This window comes from Hydra viridissima, unplaced genomic scaffold (assembly GCF_058129835.1).
Source record: "Hydra viridissima isolate aposymbiotic clone 2 unplaced genomic scaffold, HvirCarnegie_v1 scaffold_39, whole genome shotgun sequence".
NCBI classification, from domain to species: Eukaryota; Metazoa; Cnidaria; class Hydrozoa; order Anthoathecata; family Hydridae; genus Hydra; species Hydra viridissima.
In genome coordinates, this window is record NW_028324329.1 from 96,722 (window position 1) to 121,817 (window position 25,096).

The 25,096-nt window shown below is 28.4% G+C and overlaps 2 protein-coding genes and 1 long non-coding RNA gene across 4 annotated transcripts; 1 reads left to right on the top strand and 2 right to left on the bottom strand.

Moving 5' to 3' along the window:
• Nucleotides 1–24,310, top strand: LOC149876096 (1,4-alpha-glucan-branching enzyme-like). Of its 2 annotated transcripts, none has more exons than XM_090075717.1 (13): nt 1–151; nt 2,822–2,988; nt 3,090–3,205; nt 3,781–4,042; nt 13,533–13,623; nt 14,442–14,651; nt 15,721–15,964; nt 20,263–20,361; nt 20,498–20,733; nt 20,834–21,065; nt 21,140–21,270; nt 21,596–21,713; nt 23,814–24,310. In XM_090075717.1, exons 1-13 carry the CDS (start codon nt 72–74, stop codon nt 23,862–23,864), a joined length of 2,037 nt encoding a protein of 678 aa, XP_089931843.1. In that variant the 5' UTR covers nt 1–71; the 3' UTR covers nt 23,865–24,310. The 2 variants fall into 2 exon arrangements, with proteins under 2 accessions (XP_089931843.1, XP_089931844.1); XM_090075718.1 differs by lacking the exon at nt 23,814–24,310 and adding an exon at nt 22,506–22,731.
• Nucleotides 6,875–9,682, bottom strand: LOC149876097 (uncharacterized). Its single transcript, XM_090075712.1, has 3 exons — nt 8,522–9,682; nt 8,194–8,382; nt 6,875–6,970 (listed from the first exon to the last, which is right to left on the bottom strand). Exons 1-3 carry the CDS (start codon nt 9,680–9,682, stop codon nt 6,875–6,877), a joined length of 1,446 nt encoding a protein of 481 aa, XP_089931838.1.
• LOC149876098 (uncharacterized) lies at nt 21,704–22,857 on the bottom strand. The gene is made up of 2 exons (XR_016448920.1): nt 22,695–22,857; nt 21,704–22,605 (listed from the first exon to the last, which is right to left on the bottom strand). It is a non-coding gene; the product is annotated as an uncharacterized LOC149876098 (long non-coding RNA).
• Nucleotides 24,311–25,096: the final 786 nt, after the last annotated feature.

A 25,096-nucleotide genomic window follows, 5' to 3' on the forward strand; every position in this document is an offset into this window, starting at 1 on the left:
TATGTATGTATGTATGTATGTATGTATGTATGTATGTATGTATGTATGTATGTTACAGTTAACTAATAGAAATGGCAATTGTTCCTGAACTTGAGAACCTTCTTAGTTTAGATGGGTATTTGACAGATTTCAAAGAAGATATAATTCAGAGGTACATTAAAGTTTGTTTTTCACAAACCCAAAGTTATTTGTTTCCAGCATATTGCATGTTTAATAATATTTAAATATTTCTATGTTTTTTAAAAAAATGCGTGGAATAATTTAAATATAAATTTTATAACCCACTTTTTCAATTTCATTTATAAAAAAAATTGTAAAAATTTTTTAGAATTGAAAAAATTACAAAAATAAATGATTTATAATGCTGTCAAAAACATCTGAAGCATCACTTTGCTGAGGCTTTTTTCAAAGAGTGAATTTATATTTTCTAACAAGCTAAACTATTAGCATAAAAATCTTCAGATCTTTATGACATATAGTTATCACTATTCAGATTTAAATTATGTTCTGCAAAATCTTTTATAATATTCAAAGCAATCTTCTTTGCCTTTAAAAATCTTTATCTGTAGATTGTGCCATGAAGCACCAATAGTTGATCTACTGTATCCACCTTTTCAAAGTCTTCTGCAGTAAATTTTGATAAAATTTATACTTAAGTGATAAAATGGCATAACTTTAAATATGTTGATTGTTCTTTAACCCTTTAAGGATGGGTCACATCAATAAACTTTTTTGGGTAATTGCCCTGACAGCTAGTTAGCATCATTAAGTATTCTGATAAATTTACTTTTTTTAATATCAAATAATGCTCATTAACGTTAGTTAGTAAAGTTTGATTTATTATTTCCTTTTTTTTACTTTCATTCTGTTTTCTATCTTCTGTGAAGTCTTTAGTTGTTACATATATATATATATATATATATATATATATATATATATATATATATATATATATATATATATATATATATATATATATATATATAACAACTAAAGATGGATACACCATCAATTAGTTGTAATTTTTCCACATCAAAACACTTGCTCTTTAATGATTCAGACAGTGATGAAGAAGAACTTTTGAGTGAAATAGATAGTACTGATTATAGTGATGTTAGCAGTGATAATGATGAAGAAACAGTTAAATCCAGGTATAAAATTGTTTACATTTTGCCAATTAAAAGTGTTACTTGGCAAAATGTAAACAATTTTATACCTGCAGTATACAATTTTGATAAAAAACAATATCAGGCATGTTACCCTTTATTTAATGTAACAGATAGAAATGAAGAATTTGATTATTTTATGAAGTTTTTTGATCAAGGCATTATGCAATTTTTTGTAAATGAACCAAGTAAATTTTACAATTATTGTATGCTAATGAAAGTACAAAATCAAGTGGATACAACCTTGAATTGTATATTTTCTTCACTTTTAAGATGCTAATGCCTCATAAATAAACATAAAAAAAGGAATACTTGTCAAAAGATGAAGTGGTACAGACAGAATTCTTTATTATGTAAATTATAAATAAAATTTCATAATATTCTATTATTAACTTTTATTTTGCATCCCATGGGATTGATATTGTGAAATATAACCGTACTGAAAGAGTTAATGATCAAAGTTTTGCTGCAGGGTAATGCAGTTTGGGCTAACACATCCAGTATTCTTGGGTCTAACAACTCCTCAGTTATCTCAAATTGTAAAAGTGCTCTAACATTCTAAGCATGGTTGTTTGAAAGTATTGATAGGCTAACAGTACATATGCATTCTGTCAGTCCAATTCATAAAAAAGTAAAAGACCACTTCATTGCTAAGATACAAAATCTTCCCACATAATTTTAGCAATTATGTAGCAACCTTTGCAAATTAGAAGCCCAGCCTTGTCTCAAAAAGAAATAACTTTCATGTTTGTTGTGGCACTTGCTGAAATAGTCAATTCAACTTGTTAAAGATCGAAGAAATATTGCAACACCTGTTAATTAGAAGGCAGTTTACTTCTACTGTTGTTGAAAAAAAAATCATCCATACTACTGTTTGCCATCTGTTGTGAATGATGATATGTATACATTGTCCAATATATAATGTTAAAAATACTTACAAAAAAATTGATTGTGAAAAAAGTAATTGATTTGTTGATTAAACTCAGGTCAAAAGTGAGTGTTAACATATGATTTACAAATGTAATAAAAATTTAAGTTATGCATCATTTCTCAAAATTTTTGTGAAATAATGCATTATTTAAAAGATTCAAAATAAAATGTAAGCTGATTTAAATTTTAATGAAAATACTGATTCAATTTAAAAACTTGTAAAACTTTTTGTTCATTTTTTATATAATTATTATAATAAGTTGTAGGCTGTTGTTAAGAAAAGTAGTAGGCTGTTGTTAAGAAAAGTAGTAGGCTGTTGTTAAGAAAAGTAGTAGGCTGTTGTTAAGATAAGTTGTAGGCTGTTGTTTTAAGTTGTAGGCTGTTGTTAAGATAAGTTGTAGGCTGTTGTTAAGATAAGTTGTAGGCTGTTGTTAAGATAAGCTGTAGGCTGTTGTTATGATAAGTTGTAGGCTGTTGTTATGATAAGTTGTAGGCTGTTGTTAAGATAAGTTGTAGGCTGTTGTTGTAAGTTGTAGGCTGTTGTTAAGATAAGTTGTAGGCTGTTGTTAAGATAAGTTGTAGGCTGTTGTTAAGATAAGCTGTAGGCTGTTGTTATGATAAGTTGTAGGCTGTTGTTATGATAAGTTAGCTGCAGAGATCACACTGTGAAAAAGTTAAGGGAATCGTTTTTAAATGGCAATGATTTTAAAGTAAAGTATTTTTAGATATGAACGCTTTCAAGCATTGGTGAGCCACATTGACCAAAATGAAAATGGCCTTGATATTTTTTCTCAAAGTTATCAAAATTATGGCTTGCACGTCACAGATAAAGGTTTAATGTTCAGAGAATGGATTCCTGCTGCAACAGATGTCTTTGTATATGGAGATTTTAGTAGGTTTTGATAAACAATTATTTAAGTTATTCAAGTAAAAGTTTGTATTTTATGAAACAAGCTAATAACATTACTTTGCTTGAAATGTTCTCTTTTATAGATTGTTGGAATTCAAAATCTCATAAGATGTTAAAAAAAGACTTTGGAAAATGGGAGCTATTTCTTCCTATTAACTCTGATGGAAGTCAGCAAATAAAGCATCTTTCAAAATACAAGGTTGGAATTTAATCTTCTTATTATTTTTTCATTTGTTGATTTCACCTTTAAAATTTAGGAAAATGAATTAGGATTATACCTTGTGATGATGAAATATAAAAATTGTTTTCTCTAAAATACTTTTGTAGACACAAACACTGATGTGCAAATCTCAAATAAAATTTTACATCCTTTTTTCTATAATAAAATCCATTTTATTATAGAAAAAAGGATGTAAAGATCTGGTTTTTCTCTAAATAGTTTTTAGTTTTGATTAGATATGGTTTTATGACATATGGTTTAATTAAGTACTTACAGATAACATTACCTATACCAAGTTGGGTACATTTTTTATATTGTTTGTGATGAGTTTAACAACTCATATTTTTCAAAATAAAAGTGAGCTAATATAAATTATCTAAAAAACAGGATCTCGATGTTTAAAATTACTATATCTTTACACTGCAGAATTATATCTTTATGCTGCATAATTAGTTTCAGTTCTTTGAAGCAATTGAGGAAAATGGTTTCTTTTAAAAAACTAAAATTTTTTAAGTAAAGAAAGGTGTCCATTGGTTTTTATTGTTGGTTTTCAGCTTCTCATAGTGTCTTCCACTGGTGAGTTGTTAGAGAGAATATGTCCATGGGCAAAGTATGTTGTTCAAAATGATACAACAAAACTAATGGAGCCTGTTTTTTGGAATCCTCCAAATCCATACATTTTTAAACACAAGTGTCCTGTGAAACCAAAAAGTTTGAGAATTTATGAGTCGCATATTGGTATTGCTTCTGAAGAAGGCAAAGTTGCTTCATACAGAGAATTTCAAAACAATGTTCTTCCACACATTAAGAACTTAGGTAATATAAATCAAAGTTTTTCTTTTTATTGTAGCTTTGTTATAATCAATCCAATGTGATATTTTTATTGTAGGTTTATATAATAAAGACACTGAGACATTTTTTGATTTTTACAAAACTATATTTATAGTAAACATAACTGATTTAAGAATATTGAATATTTAATTCAGTAATATGTAAAGCATACCTAAAACAGACATAGTTTTTCTAATAAAATTTTATCAATCTGTCCATTCAATATCAGTAGAATTTATCAGATTAATAGAATTGTTTAACATAAAATGCTGCTTTTTGTAGATATAATAGAAGATTTAATGTATTGGATCGTAAAGAAAATTTGTTCGGTTTTATAAGACAATTTTATTTAAACAAAAAACATTAATTATAACAATTAATTAATCAATTATGTATTCTCTGTTATTATTTACAACCTCCCAATGTTCGGCTAGTTTTTTGATGCCATCCCACCAAAAATTGCCCATTCTGTTGTCAAAGAAGTTGTTGAGCCAGTTTTTGAGGCCCTCTTCATCATCAAAGGTAGTGCCTCTCATATGGTTTGAAATGGAGCGGAAAAGGTGGTAATCTCTTGGCACAAGGTCTGGAGAGTACGGCGGGTGCTGTAGAGCTTCCAATTTGAGCTCTTGAAAGGTGGCTTTGGCGACTTGTGCAACATGCAGCCTAGCGTTGTCACAGATCATAGCCTTTTTTGGGTGAAGATCTTGCTTTATTCTTGACTTCTGTGTATCTCCTGAAGCCACCCAATATTTTCTTTGCTTCATACTCATGTATAGACACCATTTTTCATCTCCTGTAACGTTTCAGTATAAAAATTGTTGTTTATGGCCTCGTGTTGCTTGATGGCGTGCAAGATGTTGAGCAGCGGTTTGAAGGCAATTTTCTTTGTTGTTTTCATCAAGCTGTTGAGGCACCCAAGCTCCGAGTTTTTGTGAAAAGCCTGTTGGTTGAAGATGGTTGGCGATGGTCATGGCACTACATTTTGTTTTTTTGGCCAATTCATGGTTGTTTGGCAACCATCTTCTTTCAACAGGACCTTTAAATGCTCCTCATCAAATTCTGATGGTTGTCCGCTTCGAGGCGTGTCTTCAAGGTCAAAGTTGCCATTTTTGAACTTTGCAAACCATTTTTGTGCTGCTCGCTCCCCTATGACACCTTTTCCATACATGTTGCATATGTCCCGAGCTGCTTTGGCTGCTTTTTGACCTCGATGAAAAGTAAAGAAAAGCAGGTGTCAAAAAAATTGATTTCTGCCTCCTGGATATTCCATTTTAAAGCCTGGAAAAATAAGAAAAAATTAAGTCTTTCAAAAAACAAATAATACAGGTTTGTAGAGCAGAACAAGTACTATTTAAAGAATATAAACACTTTACCGTATAACAACAAATACCATTATGAAATAAAGGAATACAAAAACTGAACGAACTTTCTTTACAACCCAATAATTGAAGTAGTAAAGTAGATAAAAGTTATTTTGAGATTAACATAGTTACTTCAGAACCATACATTTAAAATACAGTTGAATTCATAAGGTATTATGTTAAGTAAAGATTCTAAGTTTCTCTAAATAAAAATTATCCTAAGAAAATTTAGTGATTTGGTAAGTGATTTATTGATAAGTTCTCTGTAAAAAGTTTCATATGAAATTAAAGTTAATCATGATGGGTGGCAAAAAATTTTAGAGACAATTTAAAATTAATTATCTCAAAAACTAAAAAAAGAAAAAAAAAACTGTTTTTTGCATTGTGTAAAATATTTATTCAGTTATAAGTTTTCACTTCTTTAAAAAATGAAAAACATGTTCTGCTGTATTTCTTAATTTTCCCTTGACTCCCTTCATTATGGAGTTTAAGTAAATTTCTTTCAATTTTTTTTTTCTTTTGACCCACTGCACTATGGTTTCTGAGACCCGATTTTTTGGCAGAAACCCATTTTTTTTAAGTTCTAAAAAAGATTTTTTTTATGTTGTACCTTAAAGTAAACCCATCAAAGTGATAATAAACGAGGTCTATTTTTAAATTAATTGCCTAGTTTGTTTTTAATATGCACTCAAGTTGAGGATATATTTAATCTCTGCTTAGTTTGCAGTGAGTTAGCGTAAAGTGAGCTGTAAATTTAATAATACATAACTTTTGAAATAGTTAACATTTTTGATTGCTGTAAAGAAAATTATTTTTATACAGGTATATACTTTTTAAAATTATTCAATTAAATTAAAATACTGCATTATTATAATGATTATATAAAAGAAATAAGCGCGTGTATAGAATTTTTTCTTGACATTTTTTAAAACTTTGATTTGACTTTTAAAAAAATCTCCGTATTTCTCCAAAAATATTTTTACACGATTGAATTTTGGTAATGTTCAGAAATATATTCCAGTTTTCAAAACTTGCCCCTAGTTGCCCCAATTAAAAATATATCTGTTTTTTTGCCGTGATGTTCCATTTCAAATACGAGGACTTATTTAATGTAAGGCTGGAAAAGAAAGATATAAATGAGAGAAAGTCGAATGTTTTTGAGCATGTCATTCAATTAGTTGGAAATGATGAAACAGTAGTTATTAGCAATAATATTCAAAAGAAAATATGTAGTTTGTGCAATTCTTTTGAACGAAAATGGTCAGATTGTCAAAGAACAATATGCCGATTTAAAAGTAAAAATTCAGATTGGTTGAAAAGAGAAATTATATTTACTGATGATGCAATTCCATCAACATCTTCTGGACGACCAAGGTTATCATATACCGAAAAATCGTATCGGGCCAAGAGATAGGAAGCATCAGAGTTGTGCCGGGATATGTATACGAAACATCTCTTATATTACAAGCAGCAGGTATGGCTGCACGTCAGTAAAAGAAACGTGATTTAGCATTGTTTCTAAAAGAATTGAACACAAGTCCATCTCGGCCAGCTAAAATTTAAAAAAATATATTTTCACCAAAAAAAGAAACAGTACGTTACACAGCCGAAGAAGCATTAGAGTTAATTTTGGATTCTAATTTAAGTATCAAACAGTTTTTTAAGTATCAAACAGTAAACAACAGTATCAAAACATTAGACAAGGAGTTATCAAAAATTGTAAAATGTATCCAGATTACAAAGAGATTTGGAAATGTAAATCAGAATGTAGACCAAATGATATATCAATTTCCGATATCCTAGCACAAGTACCATTAAAGAATTTGTTAGAGTATACAGTGGAACGTTTTGTACAATCACAAGAAGAAGTGATTTTTCAGCACATGGAATCCATCAATACTAACGAAATTATAGCCGAGATGATCTTTCTTCCCAGTATCAAAGTAATTTAGATAAATTTGAAAAATATTGTTTTGATCCGGCAAAACATTTTATGTCTAAATATCCTTGGTATCCAATGCCTGCAACTGTACATAAAGTTTTAATAAATGGTAGACAAATTCTAGAAAATACAGTACTACCAATAGGTTATTTTGGTGAAGAAGGGTCTGAAGCCAGGCATAAAGTTTTTTAATATGATAGACAATTTCATACTCGTAAAACCAGCAGAGAAAAAAATCTAGAAGATATTTTTCATAGAGCCTTAGGTACCTCAGATCCTATCATATCCAGTATTAACTTACATAGAAGAATTCAGAATCATCTTAAGTTACCTCTTCCTTCTGAGGTAATAAGTTTACTAATAGAAATGCCATTTAATACTTTGCAACATCAACATAGCGAAAGCGAAGAGAGAAGTAAAAGCGATGACGACTATGATGATGCAATTTTCGACGAGGACTTAATTTCCGTTAACTATTTAGATTTAATTACATTGGATAATAAGATTTAGTTAAAATTTAACTGATTTTTTGAATATGAATTCATCTAACGATATTTTTTACAATAGATATAAATAAAATATATCTATATAATAAATATATTTACATTATATATATATATATATATATATATATATATATATATATATATATATATATATATATATATATATATATATATATATATATATATATATGTATATATATTAATCATATAAATTTTAGTTATGAAATATTTAGAACATATTGCCAATCTTTAGAAATAAAGATTATTAGCTATTTTGTCTTTAAATTGAAGTTATTAGTTTATGCCAAAAAATCGTGTCTCAGAAACCATAGTGCACTGATCTGTTGTTTTTCCTTCCCAGCCATTCTTGTAAACCTTTTGTGCTAAATAACCTGAAAATTTTTTGATTGGCTTTGCTTGTGGAACATTTGGCAGATTGATCTCTTTGGCAACATAGTTCAAGTTTTTGTATATCCATTGTGATGAACCCAATAAACATAAACCTCTTGATAAAGGCTTTATTCAACAATAATATACTAATCTAAAGATACAAGAGTTTTAAATATAACACAAAAAGTTCATAACACAAAAAGTTCAAAAACAATAATATAAACACTAAGAATCACAACAATTTTCCCATCTATATAGAAAAGACACTAGCTTCGTCAGTTCTTGTAGAACGTTGCAAAACGTCAGTAGATGACTCATTTATTGGTTTATTGACTTCAACACTTATTTCCGATGCAATTTTCGGTGATGGGCTTTTATTTACATTAAACACTTCCGCAGTTGCATTATCATGAGATTCAATAATTCTATTCTCGTTGATATTACAAGACTTTTCTTGTGGGGCAGAGTATGGTGCAAGATCTTGAAGTGAAACAGTTGATTCTCTTCCATCCGGGTAACGAATATTAGCATATGTTGGGTTTACATCCACTAATTCGACTTTATCAACAAGATTATCATTTTTGTTTGTTCGCACAAAACGTCTAAGAAAAATGGGACCAGGAGTTAACCATGAGGGTAATGAAGTTCCACATGATGAACGCCGAGGGAAACTGAATAATCTCTCATGGGGTGTACAATTAGTTGCAGTTGATAATAACGAACGTAGTGAGTGAAGGGCATCGGATAGAACAATCTCCCAATTTCTAACATCTAGGTTGTGGGTTTTTAGTGCCAAACAAATATTTCTCCAAATCAACCCATTGTACCTCTCAACTTGTCCATTACTGATAGGATGATATGGAGTGGAATTACTTGTTGCAATTCCTTTCTGAGTCAGGTAAGATTTTAGTTCATTAGATATGAATGACGAGCCTCTGTCAGAAAGAATGTAAGTTGGAAAACCACAAAAAGAGAATATTTGGTCTAAACATTTCACAACGGTTGTTGAACTGATATCTGGACACGGGATTGCAAATGGATACCCAGAATATTCATCAATAGCTGTAAATAAATACTTATTTCTAGAATTCGATGGCAATTGTCCTTTAAAATCTATACTTAGACGATCCGTTGGACGTATCGATTTGATTAACTCACTGACATTTGCAGATCGATAAAACTTTGGTTTTAATTCTGAACAAATATGGCAGTTAGAGCAAATTTTCTTGACCTCTTCGGTGGAAAAAGGTAAGTTCTTAGATTGAAGCATACGAGTGACTCCTGGATGACATAAACAGTTATGTATATCGCTTAGGTTTGTTTGAGGTTGAGTTGTGGCACAAAAAGCACGCGTAAGTGCATCAGGGACTACATTATCACTTCCAGGACGATACGATATAGTATAGCTAAACTTTGCTAACTCCATCCTCCAGCACTGAATCTTACTATTTTTAATCTTTGTTTTCTTTCGGTTATCAAACATAAAAGCTACAGAACGCTGATCAGTGATTAACTGGAATTGATTTCGTAACAATAAATGCCGTCATTTTCGAACAGCTTCAATAACAGCCACTGCTTCTTTTTCTACTGCAGGGTAATTAATTTCACTTTTGTTTAATGTCCGAGACATGAAAGCAACTGGGCGACCATTTTGATTCAAGGTAGCTGATACAGCTACATCTGATGCATCACATTCAACAACAAAAGGTAAACTCTCATCAATAGAACTCAAAGTGGCAGAGTGAAGTTCCCTTTTAAGTAATTGAAATGCTTCAAATGCTTCACTATCGATTGGAAATGATTTAACATTAATTAAAGGTCGAACTTTATTAGCAAAAGAAGGGATCCACTTTGAGTAATAAGAAAACATACCCAAAGTTCGACGAAGTGATAAAACATCAGATGGAGGAGGTAGTAAATCTAAAGGACGTAATCGTTCAGTATCTGGTTTTATGTTGTTATGACTAATGCAATAACCAAGAATATTTATCGAAGGAACTGAAATGACAGATTTTGATTCATTTAATGTTAAGCCCCAACGTTGTGAGGCGCTTTGAAACTGTAGACAATTTTCATCATGATGTGCCTGATCATAGCCACCAATGGTTATATTGTCAAGGTATGGAAAAGTGTCATGCAACTTTTCTTCTTCAACAAATTTGTCCATAGATCTTTGGAACATAGACACACCATTAGTAACTCCAAATGGAATCCTGCAAAATTGGAACAATTAACCATTTGCTTCAAATGCTGTATACTTTTTATCTGAATTTTTTTATAGGAATTTGGTGGTAAGCACTTTTTAAGTCAAAGGTAGAGAATACCTTGTATTTTGCAAGTTCATTTATCATATCATCTATTCTGGGGAGAGGATATGCATCTAATTCAGTGTAAAGGTTAACTGTTTGAGAGTAATCAATGCAAAGTCTTTTTTTGTTTGATTTAGTAAGATCCTTTACAACCACTACCTGGGCTCTCCATGGTGAGAAGCATGGCTCAATTATACCATCTGATAATAGCTGTGATATTTCACTTTCAATAAAATTTTGGTCATCTTTATTAAACCTTCTTGATTTAGTAGCTATTGGCTGCGTTTTGTTTGAAATACCCATAAACAAGGAAGGTATTTTTATTTGAGCCATTTGCAGTGCACATAGGTTATTTTCCTTCGTGACTATTAAGTCTTCTTTTGCTCCACCAAACGGAAAAATAAGATTTTTGTGTTGCTTTTGGAAGTCATATCCAAGTATGATATCACTACAAAGATTTTCCAAGACACCAAACCGAACATTATTATACAGTAAACCATTTAGTTCGAGGTTAACTGAACAACAACCCACCAAACCAGACTCCATTGTTGTGAGGGCCATAGAAATTTTTCTTTTACTGGGTATCGTTTTTATTTTCAAATTATCAATAATTTTTTTGCTTATAAAATTATCTGAACTACAAGAATCAATTAGTGCTGTTAATGATTCATCATTAATTTTGACAACAACAGATGCATGAGAAAGGCTCTCAGGACAGCCACTTGAAAGAGTACACAAACTTGGTTTATGCACTGCAGCAGTAACACTGTGGGTCTTATTGATTGACCGGCCAAGACAAACTTTGGAGAAATGTCCTTTTTTTCCACATTTAAAACATGTAACATTTTGAGCTGGACAATTTTTCCAAGCAGAGGTTCGATTGAGTTGGTTGTGAGATTGATTACCACAATAAATACAATTTGTTTGTGGATGAACAGGTATTGCATTAAGTGCTGCTGTAGATTCTTCTGGTAACTCTATAGTAGCAACAATATTTGGACTGGTTGATGATGAGGGGGGTTTCTGTATATAAGACTCAGAGTTCCTCTGAGCAATGTCAAGAGAGCGAGCTTGGTTAAATGCTGATTGTAAATTCAATGTTGAATTTTCAAGAAGGCGTTGACGAATGTAATTTGAGGTTATTCCAGAAATAAAAGCGTCTCTTATTTGTTCCTCTCGATATTGTTCAGCTGAGACATCTTTATAATTACAGTTTTTGCTAAGTTTGCGTAGTTCCTGAAGAAAGTCTTCAAGAGATTCACCTGATGTTTGATGCCTTATTAGTAATTGATGCCTTGCAAAAATTTCATTAGGGGTTTTTATATATAAGTTTTCCAGTGTTTCAATGATGCTCTCATAGGAATCACACTCTTCAATGTAATCATAAACATTGGATGATACAAAATTAATGATGGAGCGAAATTTATCTGGAGTATCCTCTCCACAACCCTCAATAAAATTCTCAAATGTTTGTTTCCAATGCTTCCATTCTTTTGAAGCAGTTGGTGCATTATGGTCAAGATCAAGCCTTGTTGGTTTTAAGATCTTTGACATTTTATATATATATATGTTGAATAAATTGTGATGAACCCAATAAACATAAACCTCTTGATAAAGGCTTTATTCAACAATAATATACTAATCTAAAGATACAAGAGTTTTAAATATAACACAAAAAGTTCATAACACAAAAAGTTCAAAAACAATAATATAAACACTAAGAATCACAACATCCATGCAACATTTGAATAATGGGAACTTGCTAAATCAGACCAAAATATGTACTGAAATTCAGGATAATGCTTATGAAAAAATGGGAGAAGTCTTTTCATTAAGCATTCCTCAATATACAGCTCAGATTTGATGGAGCTTGACTTGGTTTTAAGAATAAGTGGAGTCGATATACATGCAAGTGAAATTGTTACACATGTGAGAACTTTTGAAGGGAATTTTTCTTTTACTGTATATTTGATGTTTTCTAGACACATATTGATGTTATCAGTGTAAAATTCTGCATTTCTGGGCATTTCCATACCATTAAATAAGATACTTTTTGTCATTGATCGCTATATCTTCTTTTTTTCCATAAAGGTGGTTTATAAACTTTTGATACAAATTTTTGGCTCTCAAAGCTGATTTTGGAGTTTTTGTTCATTTATAGTAAGAAATTTGCATTTTTGGTATGAAATATATTGATGGCTTTTTCCAAACTTCTGGCCCGATTTTTTTTGACTCCATATCTATTGTTTACTAGTTGCTTGAGTTGAGCTTGCTTAGCTGGTGTCCTTGAAGATGGTTGTCCAGTTTTTTTCTTGTCTTTAATTGGTCAGTCAGTATGTAACTTATTTAAGAATTTATGTAAACTTGAACATGCATATCCTTCTTTTAAAAAGTGATTGATGATTTTTGATTTTTTCATTTTTTACAATGAAATTTTTAACAATTTCTCGAAGATTTTTCTCTCCTGGAAATGTTTAACCTCATTTTTAAAACTAAACATCTTTATATTGATTTATATGAGAAAAAATAATTTAACTTTTGTCTAAACTTTTTTGCCACCTGTTAAATTAAAGTTGTTACATAAATAAAATTCTTCTTCCTCTATGCAGTCCTGAAACTTTCTCATTACTAGGTAATATATCTTTAGAACAAATTTTGGATATGGTAAAAAGCAAATGAATGGATTATAAAATCAATAGGTTAAAATAGAATTTTTAGTATGTTTTTTTTTGAAACAAGAAAGTTTCTTGAAGTTCCTTGTACTTGATTAAAAATATCCTGGAAATGTCCTGGAATTAATTAGGTAAAAAAATTCCTGAAAAATAACAATAAATATCCTAAAAATTGCTTGAACTTTAGTTGCTATGATAACCCAACTTACTTATCAGTAGAAAGTGTTGTCATCTTTAAAATAACAGGGTAAACATTTTTGATTAAATAATGACTCGAAAATTATGTGTTCTTTAGGTTACAATACAATTCAGTTAATGGCAATTATGGAGCATGCTTATTATGCATCATTTGGATATCAAGTTACAAGTTTCTTTGCCCCATCCAGGTTTGAAGAAGTTACAAATATTCTTTACCATAGTTGGCTGCATTAGAGTTCTTTGCATTAAAAATTAAAATTAATGTTTTGGATGTAAACATTGAAGTGTGATGCATGACTTTTTAACTTTAAAAACCATTTTTTACCTTCAAAAACTTGTTACTTGTTACAAAAACCATTACTTGATATTTTAAATTAATTTTAATAATGATTGCCTGTTGCAATCCATGTTGCTAGTAGTTTAACACTAGAAGTAGATTTTTCAATAATTGCTCAATTGTTTACTTTATAAAGCATGCCACCATTATGGTTCTATTTAAATTTGTAAAACATACCAACAAAAAGTAGTCAAATTGGTTATCAAATCATTTTGAAAAGTGGAATTATATATTAAAGTGTTTAAAACCAGAAATATATTTAACAGTGTTATTATATCAGAGTGTTTAAAAGAGGTTAAAGCAGTTGTTTGAACTTTTTAAGATATTTTTTTCTTTTTGATAATACACTTTAATTAAAAATGTTCCACTATCTCAGAAGCTAACCTAATACCATCTCTAATATTTCCATGTTTTAACCACCTTTATATATATTTCCACTATTTAACCACTCTAATATATATTTTTACTTTTTAACCACTCTAATTTATTTCCACTGTTAAACACTTTAATATATCACCAGTTTTAATGGCTTTTTATATCTCCAGTTTTTAACAACTCTATAATGTTTTCTATTTTTAAATACTTTTATTAACACTGTTAAACACTGTTCTTTAAAAAGAATGTTTGACATGGAAACTTGCAATTATTTTAGTAATATTTTACTTTCAGTCGATATGGAACCCCTGATGAGCTAAAAGAATTGATAGATATTGCTCATGGTATGGGTATTACAGTTTTGTTGGATATTGTTCATAGCCATGCTTGCAAAAATGTCTTAGATGGGTTAAATAAGTTTGATGGAACCAATGGATGCTTTTTCCATGATAATGAACGCGGCTATCATGATCTCTGGGATAGTAGACTGTTTGATTTTACAAAGTGAGTTGGCAATTATAAATTTTAACTTTTTTTTTTTATTAGAAAATTTTATGCTACCAATGTGTAAATATTCAGCATTTTCTGAAGATTTTTGTTTTTTAGAAAAGTTATTTTTTATTTCATTAAATTTTTTTTTTTTCCTAAGTTAAAAGGTTTAAAAAGTACAGAAAAAAAGTTATTAAAAAAAGCACAGTACAGAAAAGGGTATTACTAATTAAATGCTGTGTATCTAATTAGAAGGGAAAAACATAAAAAAGTTAACTTTAACTGTACTACCTAATATTTGCATTACTTTTTTTTAAAAAGTATGAGGTGTTTTAGCTTATATATTAAAAAATACAATTCAAATGAATTGTAATAGGAAGAGAAAAAATACACACACACTACCATCCATAATGATTCAATTGATATAGAGATTTTTGAATTTTATATTTCTTTTATCATTTTTATTTTTTGTAATATTGGTAAAAGTTTTGGTAGTAGCCACAAGGAAACCACTTGTCTACAAAATAAGAAAAGGAAAATGCAGTAGCAGAACAATATAAAATATTTATTGATGATGACTGGAAACTTGTTCTTTGGACCGACAAGTCAAAGTTCCAAATTTTTGGTTCAAACAAATGTTGGTGATCAAATGATGAAACAGTGAGTGGTGCCAACTGTAAAACTTGGTGGAGGTAGTGTCATGGTGTGGAGTTGTTTTGGTGCTAATAATACTGGTGATATCATTAAAGTAGATGGATTAATGACAAAAGAAGTGTGTTTGGGCATTTTAAAAAACCCTACCATTCCAACAGGAAGTCAGATAATTGAAGAACCATTCATTTTTAAGAAGATAATGACCTAGAGCATTCCTCAAAACTTTTTAGGAATCATTTAAGTGAATTAGAAAATGATAATACAAACTTAAAAGTGGCATAAAATAAACTTTCAAAAATTGCAAAATTTTACATCATTATACTGAATGCCACAAAAATGTAAAGGTGTTATTATATTCGAATAATTATAAAAAAAATCATGAGTATTTTAATTATTTTAAGTATTTCAACTTATAAATATTTATGCCTAGGTGGGAGGTTCTTCGTTTTCTTCTTTCTAACTTACGCTGGTATATTGAAGAATTCAAGTTTGATGGTTTTCGATTTGATGGTGTTACATCAATGTTATATAACCATCATGGTTTGAGTTATGGGTTCAGTGGTGATTATCGAGAATATTTTAGCACAGCAACTGATACTGAAGCATTAAACTATCTGCAACTTGCTAATTATATGTTGCATACACTTTATCCTGAAGTTATCACTATTGCTGAAGTAAACAATAAATATTTCTTGACTTATTTTTAACTATTCATATTGATTTAATGCCCTAGATGTTTAATATCAAGTTTAATTTAAAAATATTATTTTGGATTTAAATAAACATCTATATTATTATTATTTATTCTGGCTCTTATTGTGGCTAAATGATATTTTTAGAATTAACTTATAATAGAAATATTTTAAAATAGAAATATTTTAGCTTACAAGTGTTGCTATTGTTGTTATTTAACAATAACAACAATAACAACAATTTTGTTACTTTTGTTATTTTTGTTATTTTTGTTATAGTTTTTATAATCATTATAATCATTGTTATCATCATATCAGCATCATATTATCATCATCATCATCATCATCATCATCATCATCATCATCATCATCATCATCATCATCATCATCATCATTATCATCATTATTACTATTATTATTATTGTTATTATCATTATTATTATTATTATTATTATTATTATTATTATTATTATTATTATTATTATTATTATTATTATTATTATTAATATTAATATTGTTATTATTTTATTAATATTATTATTATTATTACAATTATTATTATTAAAATTGTTATTATTTTTATTATTGTTATTAAAATTATTTTTATTATTATTGTTATTATTGTTTTATTGTTATTATTATTGTTATTATTATTACTAGCAAAAAGCAACCCGTAACACGGGTTATGGTTGGTCTGTTACTTAATTTATAGTGGCTGTTTTCCTCAATTTAAAGTTGCAAAACCTTAACTAATACCCTTTTAGAAAAATGCCTTCAAATTGAAAAAATTAAACCATCTTTAAAATTGAAATAAAAAGTATGCCGAGGTAAAATAATTTACCAATTATTTAACATTATTTGAGTAATTTACAACTGACATAGGTCATATCAGTGTAAGGCAGAACCATTTTCCTCGACATTACTAAGTTTAACACAATACATTTTTAGTTACTGACTTAAAATAATAACACTTCATCACGCTTTAAATTGATGAAAAAGTAAAGCTAAATTCTTGTTATATTTTTTATAACATGAACTTTAGTTAGTAAGATTAATATAAAGCAAACGCAAATTAAACATACATGTTTCTTTAAAAAAGGAAATTGCCTTAAAAAACGTTAAATGCACGCAACTAAATAAATTTATTAAAAATAACTAAGCAAATGAGTACAAATACATTTCAAACAAAAAAAAGTTAATTTACAATCAAACATGTGTATAACAAATTTAAAAAAATATGTAAACTTTGATCTTTTATATTGCATTAATGGGTCATATGACTAACCTAAAATAAAAATTGTAATAGATAAGTAGACATAGAAAAAAAAAACAACTGGAAAACAATTTACCTGCTTTTCAGTAACCTATTGCCATACTTAAACTGCTGTCGTGATGCAGCTTGTTGGTGTTGTTCTGTGACGATATTTCATGTTGGCTTTTAGTAAACTTTAATTTTATTTAAAAGACATTACAATAGATTTAAAGTATTTTAATTAAAAAGCAAAATAACAAATGCTTCAAGGAGCCAAACTATAAACATTAAAAGATAAAAAATCAAATTAAGATATAAATAAATTGCATTTACATAGCTAAACATATTGTCTTGGCTTATAGAAAATTTTAAAAGCAGTGAGTTCAATAAATTAAACTATCAATTAATTATTTTTAACAATAGAATGTAGTATCATATTATGATGATTGGGTAATGAATTATTTAACTATATTTAAGATTAATTGGTGAAAAACAAATAAAATTTTAATTAAAAAAGACAAAAACCAACCAAATATACAACATACATTATTAACAAAAAAATTACAATATTTAAAAGAATAAATCACTGAAGAAAAAGCGACAACAAAAAAGTTATAAATATCTTCACTGTTAGAAGACATTTACAACCTTTTGGTTGCTGTTTTTTATTCAGTGTCTCCCAACACCCCGGTATGGATGAGCCCTCCATTTAATGGATGGCTCATCCATTAAATGGAGGGTTCCTCCATTTAATGGATGGCTCATCCATACCGCCATTACTACACCACTTATTGAAGGACCTCTCTGAGAGAGCCCCTGGGTGGTGATAACTTTGGTATTGCTCAAATGTTAATGGCTCTAAAATTAAAATAGAAGGATATAAAAGTTAAAAATATTTGCAATTTTATTTAATCAAAATATAAAGCATAACAGACTCTCATTTAAAATAAGTTATACAATAATCTTATGACTTTAAAAAAATAAATATATATCAGCTATAAGATGTTTGAAAAAAAATCAGCTTAGCAAATAATAAAAAAAAATATTAAAAACATGCAATTCTAATAATAAACATACTGCTAACAAAGAAAAATTAAAAAAAAAAAAAACGTTCTAAACCCTTTTTTGCAAACTTAATTATTATTTCTTCAAAAAAAATTATTAGTAAATGTTTTTTAAAAATTCACAAAACTTTACAATATTTTCTTCTTCTATACCACATAAATACATCATCTGATAAATCTAAAATAAAAAATGTAACGAATAAGTAATTACATACAAAACATTACATACAAAAAATGAAAATCAATGTACCTTATAGAGAAAAGCTGTTGTAATTTACCAGAGTAGTAGTTGTACAATATTATTATTTCATGTTAGCTTTTATAAAATAATTTATGCTGGAACATCATGATTCCAAAATATTTATAGCAAAATCATGTAGTAAACAGCGCTAAAAACAAAAAATCAAATTGAGATAAAACAAATGGTATATATGGCAAAAAAATTTGTATTGGCTTTTAGTGAATGATTAAAAGCAGTGATTTTTAATAAAAATTACCTATTTACAATTTTTAATAATAGACACCAACATGAAGAGAAGCCAAATGTCTATTAACTCAAAAGATAACAAAAAACATCACAGCAACAACACACAACAATAGCACACACCATAAGTTAATACAATATGTATATAATATAACTTAAGTAAGATAACATTCATATGTAACAAAACATAAGTAACAACATTACGCAAAATGTTACTAAAATACATTACGTATTTTTAGAATAATTAATAATAAAGGCTTGAAAACAGCTAGACCTAAAGCAGTAACAGTTTGATACTAAACACTATCGTGTAACCCTCTGTTAAAAGTACATCACTTGGGTGGCAAAGTTGACAAATCTTGCTCTTCACATTTACCAAGTCACAGCACTTTGAAAACACAGAAACAACATAATATAAACATATGTACCAATTAATAACACAATAAATGTGTTAAAATATGTATATAAGGTTAAATATATACCTTATATACATATTTAAATACATTTTTAAAACAATTATATAACACATATTAACATTTACACAAACAATAAAAGAAACACTTTACATGCCATGTCAGTGTTGGCACAAAATTTTAATTTATTTTTCTAAGTTTTCTAAAAAATTTCAAAGTAGTAATAACCATTTTATGGAAATAGCATTAGTATAACTTTAAATAACATCCATACTCCTATTTTCCTTCTAAAAAATAAAATAATAATAATAAAACTGCTAAAAGAAAAACAAATTATAAACGATTTGAAAAATTAAAATCTTTTCTACTTTAAATCCTTTCTACTTTAAATCCTTTCTACTTTATCTAATTAAAATGTATATATAACTATTTTATATACTTGCTTTAATTATAATATAATCTTAACGATGATTATTTATCTTAATATGATTCTTTATGTAATATATCTAAACTAATAATTAAATTCCAAAAGGAAAAAAGTTTTAGCTTGCTTAAGAGGTCTTATTCCAATGACCGCATGTATTTAGAGAATGCGCTCTTTCAAAGCCTAGTAACAAATGAAACGACGTTAAACATTAAACCTTAAACGTTTCTGTAGCAATTATATTAAGATTATTGTTGCTGTTGTTGTTGTTGTTGTTGTTGTTTTTGTTGTTGTTGTTATTACTATTATTATTTTTATTATTATTATTATTATTATTATTATTATTATTATTATTATTATTATTATTATTATTATTAGTAGTAGTAGTAGTAGTAGTAGTAGTAGTAGTAGTAGTAGTAGTAGTAGTAGTAGTAGTAGTAGTAGTAGTAGTAGTAGTAGTAGTAGTAGTAGTAGTAGTAGTAGTAGTAGTAGTAGTAGTAGTAGTAGTAGTAGTAGTAGTAGTAGTAGTAGTAGTAGTAGTAGTAGTAGTAGTAGTAGTAGTAATTAAACAAAATGCATTAGTCAATATCAATATTCTACTCACTGAAGAAAACTATAATTTAAAGCTATTATATTACTTAAGGATGTTAGTGGTATGCCAACATTATGTCGACCTGTTGCTGAAGGTGGTGTGGGATTTGACTATAGATTAGCTATGGCTATACCTGATCAATGGATTAAGGTTTTTTAAATTTTTATATTAGTAGTAGTAAATTAGTAAAATGTTTTTTTGTTAAATATTGTAATTCATTGTAAAAATGAAAGTTACATATTAAGTTTAAAACTTAAGCTTTAAGTAAGTTTTAAAATTTTGTTAGATATTAAAAGAGAAAAAAGATGAAGATTGGGACATGGGATATATTGTTCATACACTAGAAAATCGGCGCTATAAAGAGAAAACAATAGCATATGCTGAATCACATGATCAAGCTCTTGTAGGTGACAAGACTTTGGCTTTTTGGCTGATGGACAAAGAAATGTATGATTATATGTCAATACTGAAACCACTTACACCAATTATTGAGAGAGGCATTGCTTTACATAAGATGATCAGGTAATCTAAAGTGCTTTTGTAGTTTTAAATTCTTGTTTTCTAAACCAATTACTACAGTTTTTTACCTTTATCAATAAATATCCTTTTTTATTCTGCATAGACTGCTGACATGTGGACTTGGTGGTGAAGGTTACTTAACATTTATTGGAAATGAATTTGGTCATCCTGAGTGGTTAGACTTTCCCCGATCTGGAAATAATAGTAGCTACCATTATGCTCGAAGACAATGGAATTTAGTAAAAGATGCTACACTAAGATTCAAGCACCTTAATGAGTTTGATAAAGCCATGATGCACTTAGAAGAGAAATATGGCTGGCTAAATGTAGAACCTGTATGTCGTTACAAAATAAACTGAAAAGTTTTTCTTACTTCTCTATTTTTATTTAGTAAAATTTTATTTTCCAGGGATATGTGGCATGCAAACATAACGAAGATAAAGTAATTACATTTGAAAGGGGAGGACTAGTATTTATATTTAATTTTAACATTAATAAAAGTTTTGTAGATTACCGTGTAGCTGTTGACACTCCTGGAAAGTATCTTTTTCATTTTACATAAAATATCTTTAGATTTTGTTTTAAATTGTACATAAATGAAAATTAATGCTGTGATTACTCAGAAGACGTGTCAAAAAGTATGAGAATGTTTTGGTTAAAAAGGCACAATTCCAGTGAAGGTAATTTTCTGGAAAATCAAAAATAATTTTCTCAAATCTGTTTCTATCAGAATTTTGATAAAAACATCTTTTGAGCATAATTATCATAATTTCTCATAAATACATAGTGTGAAAGTTAATATTTGGTTAAATCTAAAAAATTTCTCAATTTCGAAAAAAAAAAGTATTGCTTAACTAAAAATCAGATATAAAATTGTTTTGGATTCTGATATCGCCCTTTTTGGTGGCCAAAACAGATTAGATCATCAATGTGATTTTTTTACAGAAAATTATAGTTTCAATAACCGAAGATGTTCATTTAAGGTATGTTTATATTTGTTAAATATTTACAGTTATGGAAAGAAAAAAAACTTGAGTTACATATCTGGAAAAAAAATTTTTAACAGTATTTGACAATTGTGTTTTTGTTTTGCTCATCTCTCACAAATTTCCCATAAATTTTTTACGCAATTTAAAATCTAATTGTTTTTATCCTTGTATCGGAAACATCTCTTAGCTTTAGGAGATGTATGCTATGGATTATCATGCTGAATGTCCAAAGTGACGGCATTTTATCCTCAGGATATGGAAGCATAATTTTTTTTAAGTATGTTTGATACAAATGCCAGCTGTCATAATTTCTGTTATCAAATGAATGCAACCAACATCTCATCATAGCAAACATCTCCACACTGTAATTCTATTACCAAATTTTACTGTTTTAAATGTAATTTGGGTCATGCTCTTTATTTGATAGTCTGTGTACATACTGTTCGCCATGTGATTCAAAAATCATAAGTTTAAATTCATCTTTCAACAAAACAATCCATTTTTTACTTGACAGAATATTTACAGAAAAACTCTTTTCAGGCTTTAACATTATTTTTTCAATAAAAGCATATTTCTAGGGGGTTTTTTCTACTAAGTTAGGTTCTACTAAACATCCTCTAATTATAGATGATGTTACATTTAATTTTTAGTTGTTTTTAATGGTGTTGTTGAAGATAAATGGACCCATATAAGCTTCACGAATCAAATTATCTGAAATAATCCTTTTCTTAACAATTTAAAATGTTGCATTTCCAAAAAATTCCAAGAAAGTTTTTTTTCTTTCAGATATCTGAGTTCTCATAGAATCACATCTGAGTTCTCTAGTATCATTAGTTTCATCAAGCCACTGAATCATAGCATTGCATCAATCCAGAAGGGATATAATCTAAAGACAAGATTAATGAGATTTTGAAACATTTTGCTAATTTTATTTTTCTTGATATACGTATACATTAGATTATTTTATGTATTTACTTTTGTCAATATAATTCAAACTTAGTTTTGATATAAATATTGGTGCCTGATTTAAATTTTGATTTAATACACCATGTTTTTAATTACAAATTTGCCTCGTATATAACAAAAACTGTAAGGAAAGTTTTTACAACCGACGGTTCGACATACTTACAGTTCGTTCGACATACTTACAGTTCGTTCGACATACTTACAGTTCGTTCGACATACTTACAGTTCGTTCGACATACTTACAGTTCGGTTCGACATACTTACAGTTCGTTCGACATACTTACAGTTCGTTCGACATACTTACAGTTCGTTCGACATACTTACAGTTCGGTTCGACATACTTACAGTTCGTTCGACATACTTACAGTTCGTTAGCAGAACACTGAAAAGTGAAGTTATATTTAACTGAAAGAAAACAAGGCGGCAGAGTAGTACTTAAGGCGTCATTTACCACCACTTCTAACCTAATTTTATTAGGTTTGCTGTAAAATGAAGAGATTTTAAAATTTCTCGCATTCTGTTCATTCAAATGTGAAAAAATGTTGGTAGATACGACTTTTTTTATTATTATATTCAGGACTTCAAATCGTTAAAATGTTTAATCGCTGGGCTGTTACTTATAAGTTAGAAAACGTAAATTTCCCGTTGGCATGAAAACTAGAAGAAAATAACAGATGTATTTGAATTTAGCATGTGAAATTTATAATAACACATGCTAAATTCAAATACATCTGTTATTTTCTATTATTTAATAGCACATTTCATTTTAAAGCCAAAAATGATTGAAAATTTGTAGAATAGTTTTAATAGACAATACTGTTAAACTCGTGCAGGTTGACCCCCATATAACTGATATCATGTCAGTCAAATCATGAAATCATGTATGAAATTTTTTTTTAATAAATTGCAATCTTATAAATTGCAGTTATAAAGAAACTTGGAGAGGATCAAAACGAAACATGATTTGTGTGTTAGTAGCTCTACGTTTTATCAAAAAGTAAATGTTCGTGTTTCACAAATATTCGTTGGTTGCTGTGTGATCAAGCATTACTTAAAATCAAAAAACTGCCTTTTGTGAGTTCATATGAATTTTTTTTGTGAATAATGTAACGAAGTATCTTCTTATAGGTTTACATACCATCTCGAGTAGCTATAGTTCTTGCGAAAGATGACAGTTGATTTGTGAAGAGCATCTCTTTGTGTTGCCGCTGTTGCGTTGATTGGTAACTTGGTGAATATTTTAGTGTAAAACTGGTGTAGCGTAAAAGTATTCTTTCTTAGTGATTTTTATTATATGCGGTAATATTTTAAATTATAGATAAGTTTTTCTTTTCAACAAAAATTTGATTGATAAATTTTTATTCTAAAAGTAATATAAGATTTAAATGCATTTTATAAGATTTAATATCTGCATTTTCTTTTCTTCAATTTATTGCAATTTTTTCGCATTAAACAAATAAGTTTTAAAAGTTTTTTTAAAGTTATTTTAAGTATTGTTGTGTTTATTTGAGTTTTTTTGTTGTTGTTTTTTTTATATATATATATATCATTTTGTAAGTAAAGTTTTGGTTAGAGAAATTAATATATATTGAAAAGTAAAATATGAATTACACTAGCTAAAAATAAACTATTGTGTTTATTCGGCTTATTTTTTATATATATCATTTTGGAAATAAAGCTTTGTTAGAGAAATTATAACGTACATCGAAAAGTAAAAAATTAAATATACTGACAGAAACAAACTAAAAAATGATGAAGGGGACGGAGGAAACTATATGGCGAAAAATTAGGTACCACAAGATTTATTGTAGAATAGAGCGATAGGTTTATTTTTATGTAAGAAAAATATAAGAAAAATCTATCATAGAGAAGTGGGTAAAAATAGTCTGGGGTGGGATGAATGAAGATAAAATGTTAATAAAGGTACCTGTATATAACATGCTAATTTTCAATCATTGAAAAATTGTTTAAAATACTGGAGCACTCATTTCTATGATATTTAACATGCTAATTTTCAATCATTGAAAAGTTGTTTAAAATACTGGAGCACTCATTTCTATGATATATAACATGCTAATTTTCAATCATTGAAAAATTGTTTAAAATACTGGAGCACTCATTTCTATGATATATAACATGCTAATTTTCAATCATTGAAAAGTTGTTTAAAATACTGGAGCACTCATTTCTATGATATTTAACATGCTAATTTTCAATCATTGAAAAATTGTTTAAAATACTGGAGCACTCATTTCTATGATATTTAACATCTTAATAAATGAGCATTTGTACCCTATCCTTGCATAGGGTACGCAATACTTCATTAAGTAGTAGTACTGTACACTGGGATTATGACTTTGCAGAGACAACCAGTTGTACCAACAACTTGTAAAAACACAACGACATGAAAA